Source organism: Epinephelus moara, chromosome 6, assembly GCF_006386435.1.
Source record: "Epinephelus moara isolate mb chromosome 6, YSFRI_EMoa_1.0, whole genome shotgun sequence".
Taxonomy (NCBI): Eukaryota; Metazoa; Chordata; class Actinopteri; order Perciformes; family Serranidae; genus Epinephelus; species Epinephelus moara.
The window spans coordinates 41,846,140-41,863,858 of NC_065511.1; the positions used below are offsets into that span (position 1 = coordinate 41,846,140).

At 41.5% G+C, this 17,719-nt stretch overlaps 1 protein-coding gene across 1 annotated transcript in view; it reads right to left on the reverse strand.

The window, feature by feature from the left end:
- The window catches only part of LOC126392473 (collagen alpha-6(VI) chain-like), a 69,243-nt gene that overhangs the window by 29,756 nt on the left and 21,768 nt on the right, over positions 1-17,719 (reverse strand). Inside the window, exons 8-20 of the mRNA XM_050047885.1 lie at positions 17,004-17,573; positions 13,922-14,943; positions 12,356-12,434; positions 11,759-11,904; positions 9,696-9,788; positions 8,782-8,835; positions 6,823-6,894; positions 6,420-6,446; positions 6,208-6,252; positions 3,994-4,047; positions 3,496-3,558; positions 1,398-1,463; positions 516-569 (exon numbers count right to left, since the gene is read on the reverse strand). Coding sequence (XP_049903842.1) covers positions 516-569; positions 1,398-1,463; positions 3,496-3,558; positions 3,994-4,047; positions 6,208-6,252; positions 6,420-6,446; positions 6,823-6,894; positions 8,782-8,835; positions 9,696-9,788; positions 11,759-11,904; positions 12,356-12,434; positions 13,922-14,943; positions 17,004-17,573 — 2,345 coding nt within the window. The remainder of the gene's footprint in view (positions 1-515; positions 570-1,397; positions 1,464-3,495; positions 3,559-3,993; positions 4,048-6,207; positions 6,253-6,419; positions 6,447-6,822; positions 6,895-8,781; positions 8,836-9,695; positions 9,789-11,758; positions 11,905-12,355; positions 12,435-13,921; positions 14,944-17,003; positions 17,574-17,719) is intronic.

Consider the following 17,719-nt stretch of genomic DNA (forward strand, 5'->3'; position numbering starts at 1 on the left):
GTAATAATTTCCTGCAAATGTAATAGTTACTACATTTGCGGAAAATTGTGTGTTACGTTTGTAGTAGGCAGCTGCTATTACGTTTGTGGGAAATTTATTACATTTGCGGGATTATTACATTCAAAGCTGCAGATTTGTATTACGTTTGTGGTTTATTACGTTTGTGGTTTATTACGTTTGCGGGTGTAACAAGAGCTTCCTAAAGAGCGATCGTAAGAGCGATCCCAAGAAGGGCATTAAGAACACATCTGGGAAACACTCTTATCTTAGCGACCCTTCTTAACAAAGACGTTCTTAACTGTGCTCTGAAGTCTTAAGATCGCTCTTAACTGGGAAACGCGGCCCTTATCGTTCAGTAAATACATTCTGTTTCTATCTGCCACTGGTCATGACCACTACATATGTACATTATCATGTGTATGAGATTACATAGAGATACATATGTATACATATACGTATGTATGAATGAGATAATGTACTGTAGATGTGTATAAACAAAAGGTCAGACATCTCACCGGGTCTCCGACTTCTCCGTCACCACCTGGCAGCCCGTCTGGTCCAGACAAACCCTGTTGATTCAAACATTATCATTAACTGTGATAAATGATGAATACATTTACTTTAAATAAATATGAATATACTTCCAATCCTGCACATTTGTCGACTATCAGAGCTGATCGTATTTCTCGAAAGTACATTTCGATCAAGCCCAAGTTAAAATATATAATCAGCACAATATACCTGAGGTAAAAGTGTGTGTTGCAGTAAACTGTTTGATGCTGTCAGTGTTTTTCTCTCTGAATATTCCTGCTGCATTAATGTGTCATTTTCCTGCTGTAGATGTTTCAGGTTGAGCTCATTTTAACTCCTTTATATCCTGTTGGGTTGTTTAATCTACAGCAATGCATCATGGTCTATAAGATCATCATATGTTTGAAGCGTGGCTGTCCTGTGAGAACCACGTATCTCTAAACAGTCAGAAAAACAGCCTGTTTTCAGTTTTGTGACGACGACTCTTCAGCTAAATGAGGCTTGGATTATACTGCATGAGTTGTGTAAAGTTTGTAAATGAATGTTTTGATATAGGTTTAAAATGCAGTCTTCAGTTCATCAACAATGTTCGCTTTTTTGGATTCTCAGTTCACTGTGTGGTAGTAAAGCATTTCATACCAGCCTCTATCAGCTGCAAGTCTGAAGCTCTCTGATTGGATGTGGTAAACATGTGCCCTGGATTTCTTTAGTGAATTAAACATGCTCATTTGTCGCTGTATGATCTGCAGTAAAGGACCTATTATCACAGCTCTGTCTCTGATTGGATGTTTCTTACTGAGGTGTATTGGGCGACTTGAGGATGACATCATAAAATCAACACAGATCCAGTGTGTGGTGATTCTTACCGGCAAACCTGGGTTCCCAGGCTCTCCTTTAGGTCCTGGCTTGTTGTTATCAGCTCCCCGTTCACCCTGTCAGAGAACACACAGAGAGCCACAGTCTTAACTCTGATAGTTGTTTAAGATAAACTCAACTGTGTTTAGTTTCCTGAAGTGGATTCTCCAGCTGCGATCCAGCTGCACGGCTCTGTGACAGGAGGCAGGGACGATATTAGATTACATTTTCATTGATATTAGAGCCATTAAATGATGACCTTTTATAAACAAGATGTCATGTGATAGCAGAGAAGATGGATGGGAGCAAATTTGTCGATGTATGACTGATAGGGAGCGCTCCGACTGAAACTAAATTTGGAAGGAGGTTGCGTGTTTGTCTGCTGGCTAACGCTGCAACAGAGCTTGGCTGAGCTCTTAGACTTTGCTTTTCCATTAAGGGTTTGTTGATAAGACATGTCAGATGTGGGTTTTTTATGAACCCATTACACTCTGGTTTTTAAACACTGAGAGTCTCTGTCTCAGCAGTTCCTTATATGCAGACCTGGCCTGTGGGAGCTTTGCTGAAGCAGGGAGGCTCTCAGATTCTGTGATAAAGAAAGAGACTGATTTTACTCTGAAGCCACAAGTCAGACATTTCCACACCCTTCACATATTTCCCTCGCTGCTGCTTAGCCATTAATCTGTTGTTTCAAACAAGCTAACACCACTACAGCTTCTTTCTGCAGGCTCATCTGCATCTGCATCTAACAGGGTGGATTATACAGCAGCAACACGTGGAACACAGTCAGATGTACATTTGTAGTATTAACTGTTATAATTAAACAAAATTTGTTCAGTTGTTATCACCTGACACGCTCAGGCCTCCTTAGTCCTGTGTGGAACGTTTGATACTCTGGGTGTCAAATATCAAGGATCCTTCCTCGCTAATGTTGTAAAGTTATACCAGATGTATCAGTATTTTCAGAGTCACGTGACTTTTATGGAGAATATATTTCTGAATCATACTTAAGAGTAAGTGAAGTAATGAAGTAAAGACAACGGCTAAAAAAAAGGTATAAATGATAATTTACAGTGTGAACACAGACTCACACAGAGAATCACTCTGTGACTCCAAAGTGTTCCATATTTTATGAGTCACGTAGGAAAGAAGCAAGCACTCTCAAAATAAATCCCCTCGAAAGGTGCACGGGCAGAAACAGCAAAAAAGAGAACAATGCCAGCACCCACAAATGTCCTTCAGGTACTGCCACCCAGGTTGGTTTATTAAATTTTCCAAAAGGACATTTGTGAGTGCTGGCATTGTTCCCATATTTTATGAGTGTAAGATCGGATCTGATCTAATGAGCCGCGCTGCTGTCGGGTAGATTGTTGGTTTGTTATTTTATTTATTCAGAGAACAGTTTTTTTCGGTATGATCTGCTCATTACCGTGCACAAATGTTCTGTGTATATTTAGGCCTCAAGAAACCATCTGGTAGGGCGCACTTTGCACGCACACACTTTTATATTTACTTCACTTTTATTTCCTTAGCACCAACACTCGCAGACATGTGTCAAAATTTTGTGTGACAAAAATGTCTCACATTTACCAACAAAGATTACCGCCAAAGACCGAGCAAGACGATTCCGTAATGTTCTGCACTAAAGCTCCCGACTCCAGGATGATGAGCTGCTGTTTGTGTATGTTAAATGTGTGTGTGTAGCAGCTGCCGGGTGTATACAGTAAAGGTATTTAGACACTTCACATGGAAGCTATACAGAAATGTCTCTGCTTATTACTGTGCACAAATGTTTAGTATGTATTTAAGTCTCAAGAAACCATCTGGTGCTGCAGACAGAAACCTCCCGACACTTTGCATGTGCACATTTTTTGGACTTGTGGAAGGGATGCTTTTTTTTCTCTACTTGAGCACCTTCCCTGCAAATTGTCTGTGCACGGCACTGACTGTAAATGTTGGCTTTTAAATTGTAAATTGGCTTTTTTTTATTGCAGATGAAAACATGCAGAAATTGTTCCAGATAAACGTCTCCTCAAAACGTTAAATTGATTCACCTGCTCTGGAGAGAAATTTAAAAGAAAAACAAAACCAGATAATGTTGGGACTCACCGGATCTCCTCTCAGTCCTCGCTCTCCTTTCTGCCCCTTCTCCCCTCTGATTCCTGTGATACCCTGAGGACAAAAATTCAACCTGTCAATCAACCAGTTGGAGGTCAGAGATCAACGCCTCTGAGCTGATCAGTGTGGATTAATAAGGAGGTATTCCACTGAACTACAGCAGGACACATAATTAAAATATATGTAGACATAACAAAAGTTTCTGCAATAACAAGAAAGACGTAAACAAATAATGTAAATTATTCAAACTAATAATACAGTTTACGACAGGTAATTATAATGCCAGAATAAAACGTCCTTTATTTTAATTATTTCTATGAATATGTCACATATTTAATCATAAATTAAAGGTCATTCATTCTGTCCTATTAATGTTTGAATTGTGGGGAGATTATCGTCTTCATATTCATCAAACGTCCAGTCGGACTCAATTTATTACGAAGTACCTCCACGCATGGAAATGAAAATAAATATTCTGGTGTCTTTTACTGGGTTTCCTGGATCTCCTTTCTCTCCTCGAGCTCCATCGAGTCCCGTCAGTCCCTGCAGACACAGAACCAGAAGCAGCTCAGTACCGACAGACTCATCACCAACCACAAACCACATGTTTTGTGCACTTTTGTTTTGTGCTGGGAAACACTTTGACGTGTTGGATAAAAACACCCAGGTTTGGTACCACAAACTGGTGGAAACACAACAAACGGTTGCCAAAAGACAACCAGTGTTGTCATTCGTTGGTTTCAAAAGTGGTCTGCAGCTTGGCAGCAAGTGGCAACCTCCAGGACTGAAAAATGGAGCCAATGCAGAAGTGCCACTAGTAGAACCCCAAAATAGGACCCCAAGTACAGGTATAATACATTAGAACAGTAGTTCCCAACTGGTCCATCCACAGGCTCCAGATTTCTCCTTAGTCAGTAGCTCAAGGTCCACACAGATTAATACATTCAGCGCCATTCTTGTGTCGAGCTAGTTTGCTGTCTCTGTCAAGTAGCTGTCTGTTAGTCACTCACTCTACAGCAGGAAACAGCACTTCAAAATAAAAGCTCTGTGCCAGAAATTCACTGTACTTAAAAACAAAGTGTGTGTTTGCGAGTCACTTGTGGTCCATTCAGAATGCACCTACGACCCACTTTTGGACCGGTTGGGAACCACTGCTTTACAATATCCTCTAAAAAAGGATTTTATTAAAAAAATTGGCCGTAAAAACTCAGACAGAGATACCAAATGTGTTGGACAGGTGTTCACAGGCCTTCAAATAATAACTCTATTTTACCCAGACTATAACACTGGAAAAATCTGAGACTTTGCTTTTGGCCTTGAAAAAGAACCATTAAAGGCGCTGTATATAAGAATGTGGCCGAAACGGTTACTGCACTCAAGTTCAAAATACTGCCGCAAGTCGTGTCCGCCCCCCCCCTCCCCTACAGATTCGAGGTTGTTGGACAGCGGCACGCTGGAGACTGATCCTCCCGTGGCAGGGCCGTGTCGCCGCGTCCGTGATCTTCGGTTTTCCAGCGGACCGTTCGAGCAAGTCCGGCTTCTCTGCTGCTAACGCTGCTGCCGGGATACAGCTGAGGAGGAGCCGGCTGCTAATGCTATGTACCGGGACACTGCTAATGCTGCTTGCCGTGCTGCTGTAGCTCAGTCGTAACTGTAACTGATGCTGAGACTCTACTGACTGCGTGACTGGTAGACGGCGGTGGGTGGCGCAACAGGCCAAAACACAAATTCAAAACATAAACATGATTTGCAGACTGTAAAAAATTTTTTTAAATGCGAATATTCTGGCTGTACTATTGTTGTCGGTGAGATCAGTATGTTATATGAACATTATTCCTTAGTCTCTGTGACATGTTAGGAGGATTTTACGACTATTTGCTTTAGATTTCTTACATATAGCTCCTTTAAATCCATGAAGGTAAATTTTAATATATGATCCAGAGGGGATTAGGACCAATAAAAACTATGAAACATTACTATTGTAATTTCTCCTGGGTTGGGCTCATTTCTTTTAATTAGATTGACAGGACTAATGAGACTTTGGGCTAGTGATGTGACGTTCGCAAACGAGCCGAGTCTTTGAACCGGCTCTTTAGAGTGAATGAGCCAGGAAAAACCTTTCCATAACAATGTGACTGAGGTGTTATTTAATCATCTTGTCTCCTCGTGATCTAACGGTGAGAGAGGTGTGTGTGGAGCCAGCAGTCCACTGGAACAACAAACAAACTTCACTGTAGCTCCTTATTGCACTAAACTCAAGGACTGATTCAATAATTTAGCATTACGCTGCTTCAGTTATTTATTTGTATTTAAGCTGATTTGTGTAAAATACTTAAGTTCCAAATTCATCAAGATGAAGGCGTTATACTTATGAGGTCAAAGTGTTTCCCCTGTGCAGAAAGACAGGCTGTTTGCATGTTGCACAAAATATCTGGACCACTTGAGAAATTCAGTCCTAGCTTAGAGAAAAGTGTCGAATGCAACAACTTCTGTTCAGTGAATCGTACAAATCTGTTGGTGTGAGCGGTGCTCGCATGAGCCGTGTTTTTTTAAAGCTTCCCAGATGATTAGAATATTAGAATTCATTAAAAACAGATTTAAACTATTACATTTGCGAAAAAGAATAATATCACATAAAGCTTTGGTTTATCTGATGACCTTCTTTAAACTGTGCATTAGATGGGTCAATGCTGACATTCGTACCTGCTCTCCGTTGATTCCCTCCACTCCGTCCTCTCCGTCTTCGCCCTGCAGCGAGAATCAGCCGTCACATATCACTGCTTTCCTCTGTTAACAAGACTCAACTGAAATATTTGTTTAGAAGTGTTTGTCCAAACATTCTTCAGTAGATGCACTTTTACATCTTCACTTCATTGACCGCTGACTTTACATTCCAGCAGCCCTGAGTCACTCACCCTGTCGCCTGAACCTCCTCGGAAGCCCTGCAGATACAAACAACATGGTTTAAACACATCAGCAACATCTGCTCTTTTGTCGTCCATCATCACTCTAATGACAATTTTAAGCCCGGTCTCATCGGAAACTTGTAAATATTTGTGTGGAATTAAATGCCACCTTTTTTGGGCTGATATGTACAAAGCCCTGAACTGTGGCTAAACCGGGCGGCTGGTTCTTCACCGGGAAGAAAGTGAGAACGTGAGTGTGTCCTAATATACTCAGATTACTTTATATATCTACATTTTCACACCCAGGAACAAACGATGAAGTTGAAAGACAGTCATCACTTCTTGGAGAATATGACACGAAAACCAAAATGAGAATATGTTGCATTAATATCACATAATATGATCTCATAACCTTCTGTCCTCTGGGTCCAGGACAGCCCTCGATGCCCGGAGGTCCACTTGGTCCAGGAGGCCCTCGTTCACCCTGCAACAAGCAAACACAGTGAGCAGTGACACAGCAGATGACACTGAAGGCACCAACAGGTCCATGTTTCATATGACAAAGCTCAGATATACTCGCTGTCTGTTCAGCAGATTAGAAACAATCCATGATCATCAAAAACCTAAGCAAAAAAACACACTAGATATCACTTAGCACAGCTTAGTTCTGCCGGCTGGTCTGTCAGTTAGTTTGCCTGGTACCTCAACGACGTGTTAACAAATGGTAAAGACATTTAATGGAAAGTAAGCAGCTGATTATAGTCCTTCAACCAAATGATACCTAGATTTTTAAAAGGAACACATCGTGATAAACTGATTTTAAACATGTCTAAAAACGGGTGTTGTTTCCAGCTGCACGAAGCTGAGTTCTCTCACCCCTCCCCCTCCTGGTTTCAATCCCATCCTGACCAAAGTTGAACAAACTGCACAAAGAAGCACTCACGATAATCTCCTTCCATATTTTATGTTTCAAGTCCAAAAGCTGTTGTGTTTTCAGCTTCATGAGGCTTCAAGTTTTTTCACCATCTTCCTCCTAGTTTCATCCAGTCTGTGTAAAAGGTACAATTCTGCAACTGGACCTTTCATACAGCGGGCAGCATAGTGGTGTGACAGTCCTGCCTTGAACTGGTGGTGTAAAAGGGGCAATAAACGACGTGATAGGAGGAGAACGCACTGGCCTGACTGCAATCATTCATGTGGCAAAGTTTAATGTTGCCTTTGCACCAAGAACACACAGGGCTGAACAACAGAGGGAGAGGGAAGAAGACGGCGAGCTACAGGTTCTGACTGACGAGGTTCAGAGGCATTCCTCTAAATTTCATGTGAGGAATTTAAACATGACAGAGAGAGACTGTAGTTGGACCAGTCCCAGGTGCCACACCCTTATAAGTGCAGTAACGTTACCACCAGCTCTCTGCAGACACTGATACCTTTACTGTTACTGTTTGTGACTTTTATGAATTCATTATGCTTTGTGAAATCTGGACTAAATTTTGGCAGCATGGTGGTGCAGTGGTTAGCACTGTCGCCTCACAGCAAGAAAGTTCCTGGTTCAAAGCGGGTGCTCCGGCTTCCTCCCACAGTCCAAAGACATGCAGGTTAATTGGTGACTCTAAATTGGTGTGAATGTGAGTGTGAATGGTTGTCTGTCTCTATGTGTCAGCCCTGTGATAGTCTGGTGACCTGTCCAGGGTGAACCCTGCCTCTCGCCCAGTGTCAGCTGGGACAGACTCCAGCACACCTATGACCCTCAAGAGGATAAATGGCTACATGAATATACTAAATATTGCTGCCTTGTTAATGCACTGTATTGTGTCATGTATTCGGACATACCTATTGTTGCTGTTGTGGTTTGATATCCTGCTTGTGTTGGATGCTGCTTTTTGACCCTGTCTTAGCTCGGTCTCACTTGCAAACAAGATTTTAATCTCAAAGTGATCACTTGTTTTCGCTGTGAGGCTCATTTGCGGAGAAAAGCGAGGCAATTTAGCACCAAATGTTTGCACATGACCTTATCTGAATATGTGCAAATGGCACGGGAGAGCAAAAGACGCTGTTTGACTGGCGTCATCTCACCCTTTGTGCTTTGAAATCCACACAGTTCCTTTTGTCCATTTGTGGAGGTTTAGCGATGGCAAAAGACGCCCAATCATTTTGTGATTCTGTAGATAAACTGCATAAAGAACCACTTACAACAGTTTTCTTCCTCTCTTTACATTTCAATGCATCCTAAAACTGTCCAGCTGCAGAACTTCACCCTTTGTTGACCCCTCCTCCTCCTATTCTCATCCCATCCTGACCAAAGTTGGTATAAAATGACGGAGTAAATGTATAAACACTGTGTGGATAAACTGAACTATGAAGCACTTACAGCGACTCCTTCCTCTCCTGGGAAGCCCGACTGGCCCTTCTGTCCAGGCCCACCCTGTTTATAAAATCACACACAACAAGATCAGTGGCAGAAACGTTAACAGAAACTCTCAAATGTCAAAAACTAAAAAGTAAAGCCGCCAACTTGACCACATGAATTTAGATTCAACTTTACTGTCACAGCACAGAGCACAAACACTGAGACACTGAAACACAGTTTAACATCTGCCCAGAAGTGCAGTAAAGTTCAGAGGAATGTAAACAGTCACAGAGAGAATAAACAGTTTTATATAGAATATATATAGGATGACTGCATCTGAAGAACCTACAGCTGGCTGACCTCCGGTACTGTTACTTCTTTTATTTATTTTTTTGCACACACATAAAACTGCATTAAATCCAAATCGTAAAAAAAAGAAAGAGGCATTTAAGTCCTGTTTCTGCATGTTACCAACTCGGCCCGACTCGGGGCAGGACGGACAGCTTTACAGTAATTTCCAAGGGAGCGGTGCCGCTAGCTAATGTTGGCCCCCACCAGACATGGGTGACATGCAGTGCAGTAAACTGAAGAGTGGCAAAGTTAACCCACCAGCCTAAATTATTCTCTGCTGTCAACCGATTAACGAGTACATGTTGACATCTCTAATCTTTACACTTATTTTCTTTTAAATCAAATTTTTCATGCATGAACAGAAATGTTTTCAATGTGTATCTCACATGTTGTAACGGCCATAAATAAACTGAGCATCTGTCAATAAAACTAATCTGTAAAAAAAAAGAGCCAGACTTTTTTGCCTATTTTCCCAAATCACTGAAGAGTCCGCTTCCTCTCAGCCTGCTTATTGCTTTAGACACTAATTTTCCCAAATATTCTGACATCATGTATAAAGTCAAAGGTGTGTGTACTCCAGTCACCTTTAGTCCCGGTTTTCCTGGAAAGCCACGCATGCCTTCATGACCTGTACATTTGCAAGTGACGTTGCAGCATATCCTATTTGCCACCGCGTCCTGCAGAGAGACAGAGAGCAGAGGAGAAAACAGTCAACAGAAAATAATTCACATTTCCTGATTTCACCTGATGGAAAAACACACCGTCAAACAACTCCACAGTGTGTTCTTTGTATCTGATGTGATGTGATGTTTGCTCTTTCTTTCCCTCTGCTGTTCTCATGTCTCTCTTAAAAAAGAATTCTTAATCTCAGTAGGATTACATGATTAAATACAGGTTACATATATTTCAGACTCATGCAGATCTCTGTCCAATCAGAGCAGAATAAGTAAACACAGAGTTAAAAATATAGAACGGGAGGGCGTCACATCCTCTGACAGTCACACAATCCAACAGTCTGACCTGATGCAGTGATGAGCCAGGTGTGTGGAGGTGTGGTCATTTTTTATTACTCACAAAACTACTTGTGTCATTTGGTTTTTTTTTAGAACAGCTGAGTGCAACACTGTGAATGTCTTCAAGAAAAGACTGTCCAGAAGTGTGGGACATTTTTTCTGGATTTATACGATTCATGAGGAACTGCAAAGACACAGAGCTGTTCAGGGAGGATGTGACGGCAGACTTTTCACCCTTTTTTTTTAATTAGGGGATGCAGGCACAAAATGGGTGAAATACATGGCGGGGAAAACATGTGGGAGACAGGACAGGTGTTAAAAACAAGTGACACAAAAGACAAACAGGCTTATTGAAGGCGCTGAATGGCATTTTATGAATTGAGTTGGAACCTATGGTCTGAACAAGAGAAACAGGCGTGAGGGGAGGAGTCCAGAGTATTAATAGATGATGCACAATGAAGTTAGAAAATGAAAAGAGATGGAAAAATAACTTACTAAATCACTAAATAAATAAATACAATTAAAAAATGAAATAAAACTTTAACAAAAGTTAAAATAAATAAATAGATAATAAATCAATAAATATAAAAAAACTAAACAAAAAGTAAAAAATAAATAAATGAGTTAACAAATAAATAAATTATTTTAAAAAATTAAATAAAATAATTAAAATTTTAAAAATTAAATAATTAAAAAAATATTTTTAACAAAAGTTAAAATAGATAAATAAACAAACAGACTTTTCACCCTGACTTCCTTTTTTTTTTTACACAACTGAAACCTTATTGTTTTTGTGTGAACTTATTACTGATTACTTATTACTTGCCTGACCAGCCTTTCTGCCAAATTGAATTTTTTGAAAAACACATTTTTACATTTCCGAAACAGTAGGTCTGATTTATACCAACATGATTTTTGGATCATCAGCAGACCTAGCTTCTCAAAAGTCATTAAAAGCTTGTTGGAAGTTCATCAGGTTTTGATGATATTGACCTTTACAAAGTGCGTGGCTCAGCACATAAATAGACCTAACTGTCAAAAATGGGCGTGGCATAACACAAATCAGACTATGAAAAAAATATTTATTAATATTTATTTTGAAATTGCTCAATAGGGGGCACCACCAGTTCCAAACAACTGCACTGCCTTTTGCAAATATTTGGCCATAGATAAATCAGACTGTTTGTACAGACATCACCAAACTTGGTGGATATTTGAACACTAACTCTAACTGAAGCATGTCCCCAAAAATCTTTCTGCAACTGACCAATAGGAAGTGACAGCGTTGCCAACAAAGCATATGGCCAAGCACAGATTTGGACCTAAATAAATGAGCATTCATCCGATCATCATAAAACCTGTTGGTAATTTTTAATGTAGGTTCGTAAACTGTCAAAGGTCTGTGCTGCCCGTGCTGGCTTGAACCCATGAATCACTGCCTTTGGCTGTATTTTTTTATTTCAGTTAAGTGAAATTATTAATCCACACCTAGTTTTAGTTTAGTTTTAGTTAACTATAACAACCTTAATTCAGGACAGGTAGAAACATTTTGGCTTCCTATGTGGTCAGACAACACATCATACGAGCTAGTTCCTTGAAGCAGACTGTGGTTGGGAATGACATGACGGACTTACGATCTGATTGAGGATGGTGCTGCCGACGCTTGGCATACCAATGCTGAGAGGAAGGTTGTAGCCGAATCCTCGGCCATACTCCAACATCTGCAGCTGGGCGGGGTCATGCGCGCCCTCTAGAGCCACAGTCAGCAAAGCGCTGACCCCTGCAGACGACGAACAAATCAGCAGATTGTAGGTTTACTGTCTTAGAGGAGTTACCCACAATATCAAAGACTCATATGGGAACATGTCCTCCTTCATCTATTAATATTTTGAAGGGTTTAAGTAAATGACGCAATAATGACTTGAGTAACATGCATGAGAAAGACAGGAGGGGATGTAGGAGCGGGAAAGGCCAGAAAGATGGAAAAGAAAGTCAGGATAAAGAAGGAATATAAAAGAAAGAGGAGCTGAAGAGAAATGAAGAGAAGAGAAACAGCTACAGAACAGCAAAGGGAAAATGACAGAGAAGACAGAATGGAAAAATGGAAGCAGAGGGGAAAAGTGTTTTGCAGAGTTTTGCAATGACTCAGTTGAAAGAAATAATCTCAGAGGAGAACTGATTCATCTTCATTTCTACTTATCAGAAGAGTGAAAACAGCTCCTGATTTTTACCAGACTTCCGCAGCTGCTCTGATACAGACTCCAGTTTCATCACGTCTTCATCGAGTCCATCTGAGAAGATCACCAGCACCTGATAGATGAAGTTAGACGTTAACAGATCATGTTAAGGCTGGTTTTAATGTGAGAGTACCTGGTAGGAATCACCTCATTCTGACAGACCATTAGCATGGAAAGCAATTCAAGATGGCCGCCAAACAAACCCCATGGGTCATGAGTCGACCTTGGCAACAAGAAACGTTCTTAACTAGACACCATTAGGGTCTTTAAAAACAGGTTAGAAAAAAAAGGTCATGCTGGTACATGGGGACCCGTTTCTCCTGCTAGACTAGTAGTCTGTGGTGTGTTCAGGTGCAACCTTTAGGCTGAGACACAGGTGACATGAGACAATGCAACAATCGGCCGTTGTTGCCGCTAGTTCTTTGATGGCAGTTTAGTGTGTCTGTGCCTTTAAATTGCAAACGTTTATGATACTTACTTTTAGGATTTTTGAAGTGTAAATGCAACTACCTGAAGTAAAAAGCTAACGTTATGCTATAAACAAACTACACCATGGTAGCATGACTACAACTTTGCCACTGCAATGAGACTGTAAAGCCATGTTGACATGATGATGTTCGGTGGCTCATTTAGCCACTTCTTAGCAACTGTCTGTTTTGCGACATGTAAAGGCTTCAGCCTACAGATGTATTTTATGTCGCGGAACAAAAGTTGAAAGTCTCTTAAGCTTGAGTTAACCACAAACCTTATTTCAGGCATCTCACCAAAAACCCTTTTAAAAAACCCATTGACTTTGAGTCGGGTCCATGTCATTGGTTCGACAGCCCATTGGTTCGACATGCCATTAGTCCGACTGTCCGCGGTGCTGAACGGCTCGCGGCGGGCGTATGATGCGAGCAGGCTCACAGCTTATGTGTTTGCCACTTTCTTTTTCATTTTAACCCACACCATGATCTTTTCCTGACCCTAACCAAGTGGTTTTTGTGCCTAAACCTAACCAGACCTTAACCACAGGGCATCATGATGATTTTGGAACGGACTTCGGAACAATGGGTTTAATATGGTCGGAACAATGGGATGTCGAACTAATGGGCAGTTCCCCCTTGAGTCAAGGTAACCAAGAGTGCTAAAATGCTAACTCATTTCCAGTTTTCCAGGTCCAAATCCTGAACTAATGACATCACCATCAGCCTTAGCTGTACTTTGTGTTTACTGCTTATTAGCAGATTTTGACATGCTAATGCTTAACACCGGGCGGCACGGTGGTGTGGTGGTNTACCCTGCCTCTCGCCCAATGTCAGCTGGGATAGGCTCCACCCCCCCCCGCGACCCTCAAGAGGATGAAGCGGTTAGAAGATGAATGAATGAATGAATAATGCTTAACACCATGATTGTGAACATGGTAAAAATTATACCTGCTAAACATTAGCATGTTAGCATGTGGAATATACACTGTGGCTACAGAATGAGGAGGCATTTGCCACCCTAAAATAATTTCATGTTGAATAAATGCAAACACAATTTAAGATTTTCAGGGGATGCAAGCTGTGTCACTCTCACCTTCACATGAGCCCGGGATTTGAGCCTGAACTTCTCCTTGAAGACATTCAGCAGGGCACTGTTGAAATATGTGGGTTTAGATATTCGCAGGCGCATGACTTTATTCACCACGTCCTCATTGTATTCTTCGAAGTTTGTGTCGTACAAGGAAGATCCATCAGCATCTATCACTTGGAAGGCGATGTTGGTCTTGATAGGTTTCGGGCCAACACAGCACAGGCCTTGTACTGAAGAAACATAATAGGCAATCTTTGGCAGGAAGGTCTGGAGCTTGGTGTGGCCGCTGATCAGCATCTCACCCGGAGCTCCAGTTCTTTGAGAAATATCGAATCCCATGGCAATATCAATGGTGCAAACTATTTGGGGTTTAGGTGGGATTGGGGTGGTCGTATAGATCGGAGGGAAGGGAGGGTGGGGAGTGACGGTAGGAGGGGGAGGAGGGGGAGGAGGGGGAGGAGTGGGATATACAGGGTAATCACACATGACATCGATCACCTTTTGCTTGATATGGGTTAAGCCATTGAAGTTCCGCACAGTAAACAGCCTCTCTGGGTCGCCAGTGATCTGCAGGAGTGGCAGGGTGTGGACGTCTCCAACACCGATGACAAACATCTCAATATTCCTGTTCTTTAGAATTTCGGCCATATCCTCCACTTCATCCAAATCATGAGCACCGCCATCTGTGATCACCACCAGGTTCTTGGGGACCTCACTACGACTGCCATGCCCCGCCTCAAAGTATTTCTCAATGTGCCTCAGGCCCGCTGCAAGGTAGGTGTCTCCACCGGTGTATAGTAATTGTTCGATCCTTTCAACCAAAGGCTTCTCCTGGTAGTAGTCCTTGAGGTAAAACTCATGATAAGGCTGTGTGCTGAACTGTGCGAGTCCAACACGCACAGCTTCTTTACTGACTTTAAATTTCTTCACTAGGTCTTTCGTGAAGGTTTTCATGATTTTGTGTTCATCTTGGTTGAGGCTGCTAGACCGATCAAGTAGGAAGACCAGGTCAGCAACTTTGCAATCTGTCAAAGCAAAGCAAAAGAAGATAAACAAGTGTGCCATGAAATTATCACTGTAGAGGGCCACTGCTGGGAATGTTGGGCCCCATGAAAAGAAAACACTTTGGGCCCAACCCCCACAGGTCATACAAACCCATAACAGTTGCTGTAACACACAACTTAAGAACCCAATCAACCCATTCAAAGCTTTAAATAACCTTCTTGTGGTCCAGTATTTACTGTATGATATTCACTGACGGTGAACTGTGACAATATAACACAGTGCAGACATGCATGCAACATAATATAATACAATCTGTAATAACCAGTTGTATAATGTAGTACATGTACTCTTCGGTACAATTATGACATACTTGTACTTGAGTATTTCCATTACATGCTACTTTAAACTCCTATTTAACTACAATTCAGAATATATTGTACTTTGTACCCCAGATCTATTTGATACTATGTAGTTACAAGTGGCTATTAAAAGTGAAAACATGTTGGGGTGTCGGTGGCTTAGTGGTAGAGCAGGCGCCCCATGTACAAAGCTGTTGCCGCAGCGGCCCGGGTTCAACTCCAGCCTCTGGCCCTTTGCTGCATGTCTCTCCCTCTCTCTCTCCCCCCTTTCACACTTCACTATCCTCAATTAAAGGCAAAAAAATGCCCTAAAAATATATATATATATAAAAAAGTAAAAACATGTAGTTCTAATTAGGCATTTTTTGATTGTAGTATTTCTACTTTAACTGAAGTAAAACAATCTGTGTATTCCCTCCATCACTAACATCATAACCAAAATGTATCTAAATCTGCCTTTACAGCATTCTAAAGAGGAGGAAACTGTTCTTAAACATCTGACCATATGTTGGTGTTATGTACGCACCCAAGTAATCAAAATCAGAGGGTGACCAATGGAAAGGAAGAGCTCTGAGAGATGGGACAGACAATAGAAACCCCAGTGACATGGCCTCAGACTTTGCAAAATTAATTTTGTACCCTATGAGCATAAATTTTAATATAACTAGATTCTGTACGCCAACAGGTGGCTATGCATTCCAACAGAGTTTCTCACCTGGTGCATCCGGGTTTACTTTTGCAATACATGGCTCATTGAAATGTGCAGTAGCATTTCCCCCCGCTGGCCCCACCTGTGAGTTCCCACTTGGCTCATAGACCTTACATTATGATGATGTCACAGATTTTTAAATCATTTTTCTCGGCTTGAGGAAAGTTTTACAAATATAAAACCAGTGTGGACAACAACATAAGTCAAGGGGGTGAAAGTCAGAGTATGCTGGGTGGGAGGGGTGGTGAATGAGTCCAACAAACACCAACTTTCACCCACAAGGCCGTTGTTTGCTTCCTGTAAGATAGTAAAGCCAAACCCTGTTCTTTTTTCCTAAACCCAACCAAATCCGTGTTGGCTAAACGTAACCACGTTTGTTGTTGAAGGTAAAAAAAAAGTCAAGTCCCTGTGTTGCCCAGATGTAGTGTGTCTACTTTCAAAGAGACTGTATGCAAACTCTACATTTCTTGTGAAAATGAAATTGTAATCTGAAAACAGACATTGCATGTAACAGGCTGAAGTTGACACAGCGTACCAGCACGTCAACAACCAGGGTACCTTGCACGTTGTATGTCGACATGGAAAGTCCATGACCCAAGGTTGATATGTGATGAGGTTGGAGTGAGAATGTGTTGGCAAGGCTTAGTGGCTTTTCTGGGGCCTGACTGGGAGTGTCATCTAGTTCACTAAAACCTTGAGCTTCTCATTTAAACAGAAGGATGTGCAGATGGGCTGCTGCTGTCTACCCAAGGAGTTTAGGGGGCAATTTTGGCTTTTTGAAATTAACTGAATCAAGCAATTAAAACTCATCATGGTCAGACACCTCCGAGTTCAAGTGTAAAATATGTATTTTGGTGAGTTTCCTGGATTGAACCATTTAATCTTGACGCAAAAGCTACAAGTTCAGATGGTGTGGGACACCCTTTGGCACTACATATAATGCATCTTCACTGTAAAGATTTAGAACTACTGTGCATGTCAGCTCCACCAATATGCCATGACACACTCTTACCTGGCTTAGTGTTATTGCAGAGGATAGAAGTTATTTTCTTGTACTGAGCTTCCAGAGCTGCAAAATCTTCTACTTGGAAAACTTTGGACTCGTCGCCACCAGCCATCGTCAGCAGTTCATCCCTTTTTGCGTCTTTCACTCCAATACTGAGGACAATTACCCCGTTCTGTCGTAGTTTATCAGATGACCCCTTTAAGATGTGAGGGTTGGTGGCTTCCCCGTCTGTGATCACCATGAGAATCTGTGGCACGCCTTTCCGGCCACCATATTCAGCGCCAAAGTATTTTAATGAGAATTCCATGGCCTCCCCTGTGTAGGTGTCTCCTTCTGGTGGCTTTACCTTTGGTATTGCTTCAAGGACTTTTCGTTTTGAGTCATAGGTATCCAGAGTAAAATGTAACATGGAGTCATCAGAGTAGGAAATAAGCCCAAACTGAATCAGGTTCCTGGCAACCGTGGTTTGGTCCACTATTTTCTCCATAAACCTGCACATGCTTTGATACTCAGTTGAATCTATGCTTTTGGAGCTGTCCACCAGGAAAATGACATCAGCTTTTTCTATCACACATTCTGGTTGAAGAAAAAAGACAAAAAAAATAAAAATCAATGTAAATCATACAACTCTCAGACAGCATTTTTGGTGAAATATAAATGGGTGTCAAGCATGCATATGTTGTTGAACAAACTATAAAACATTTGCATGCTTATTTGAACTG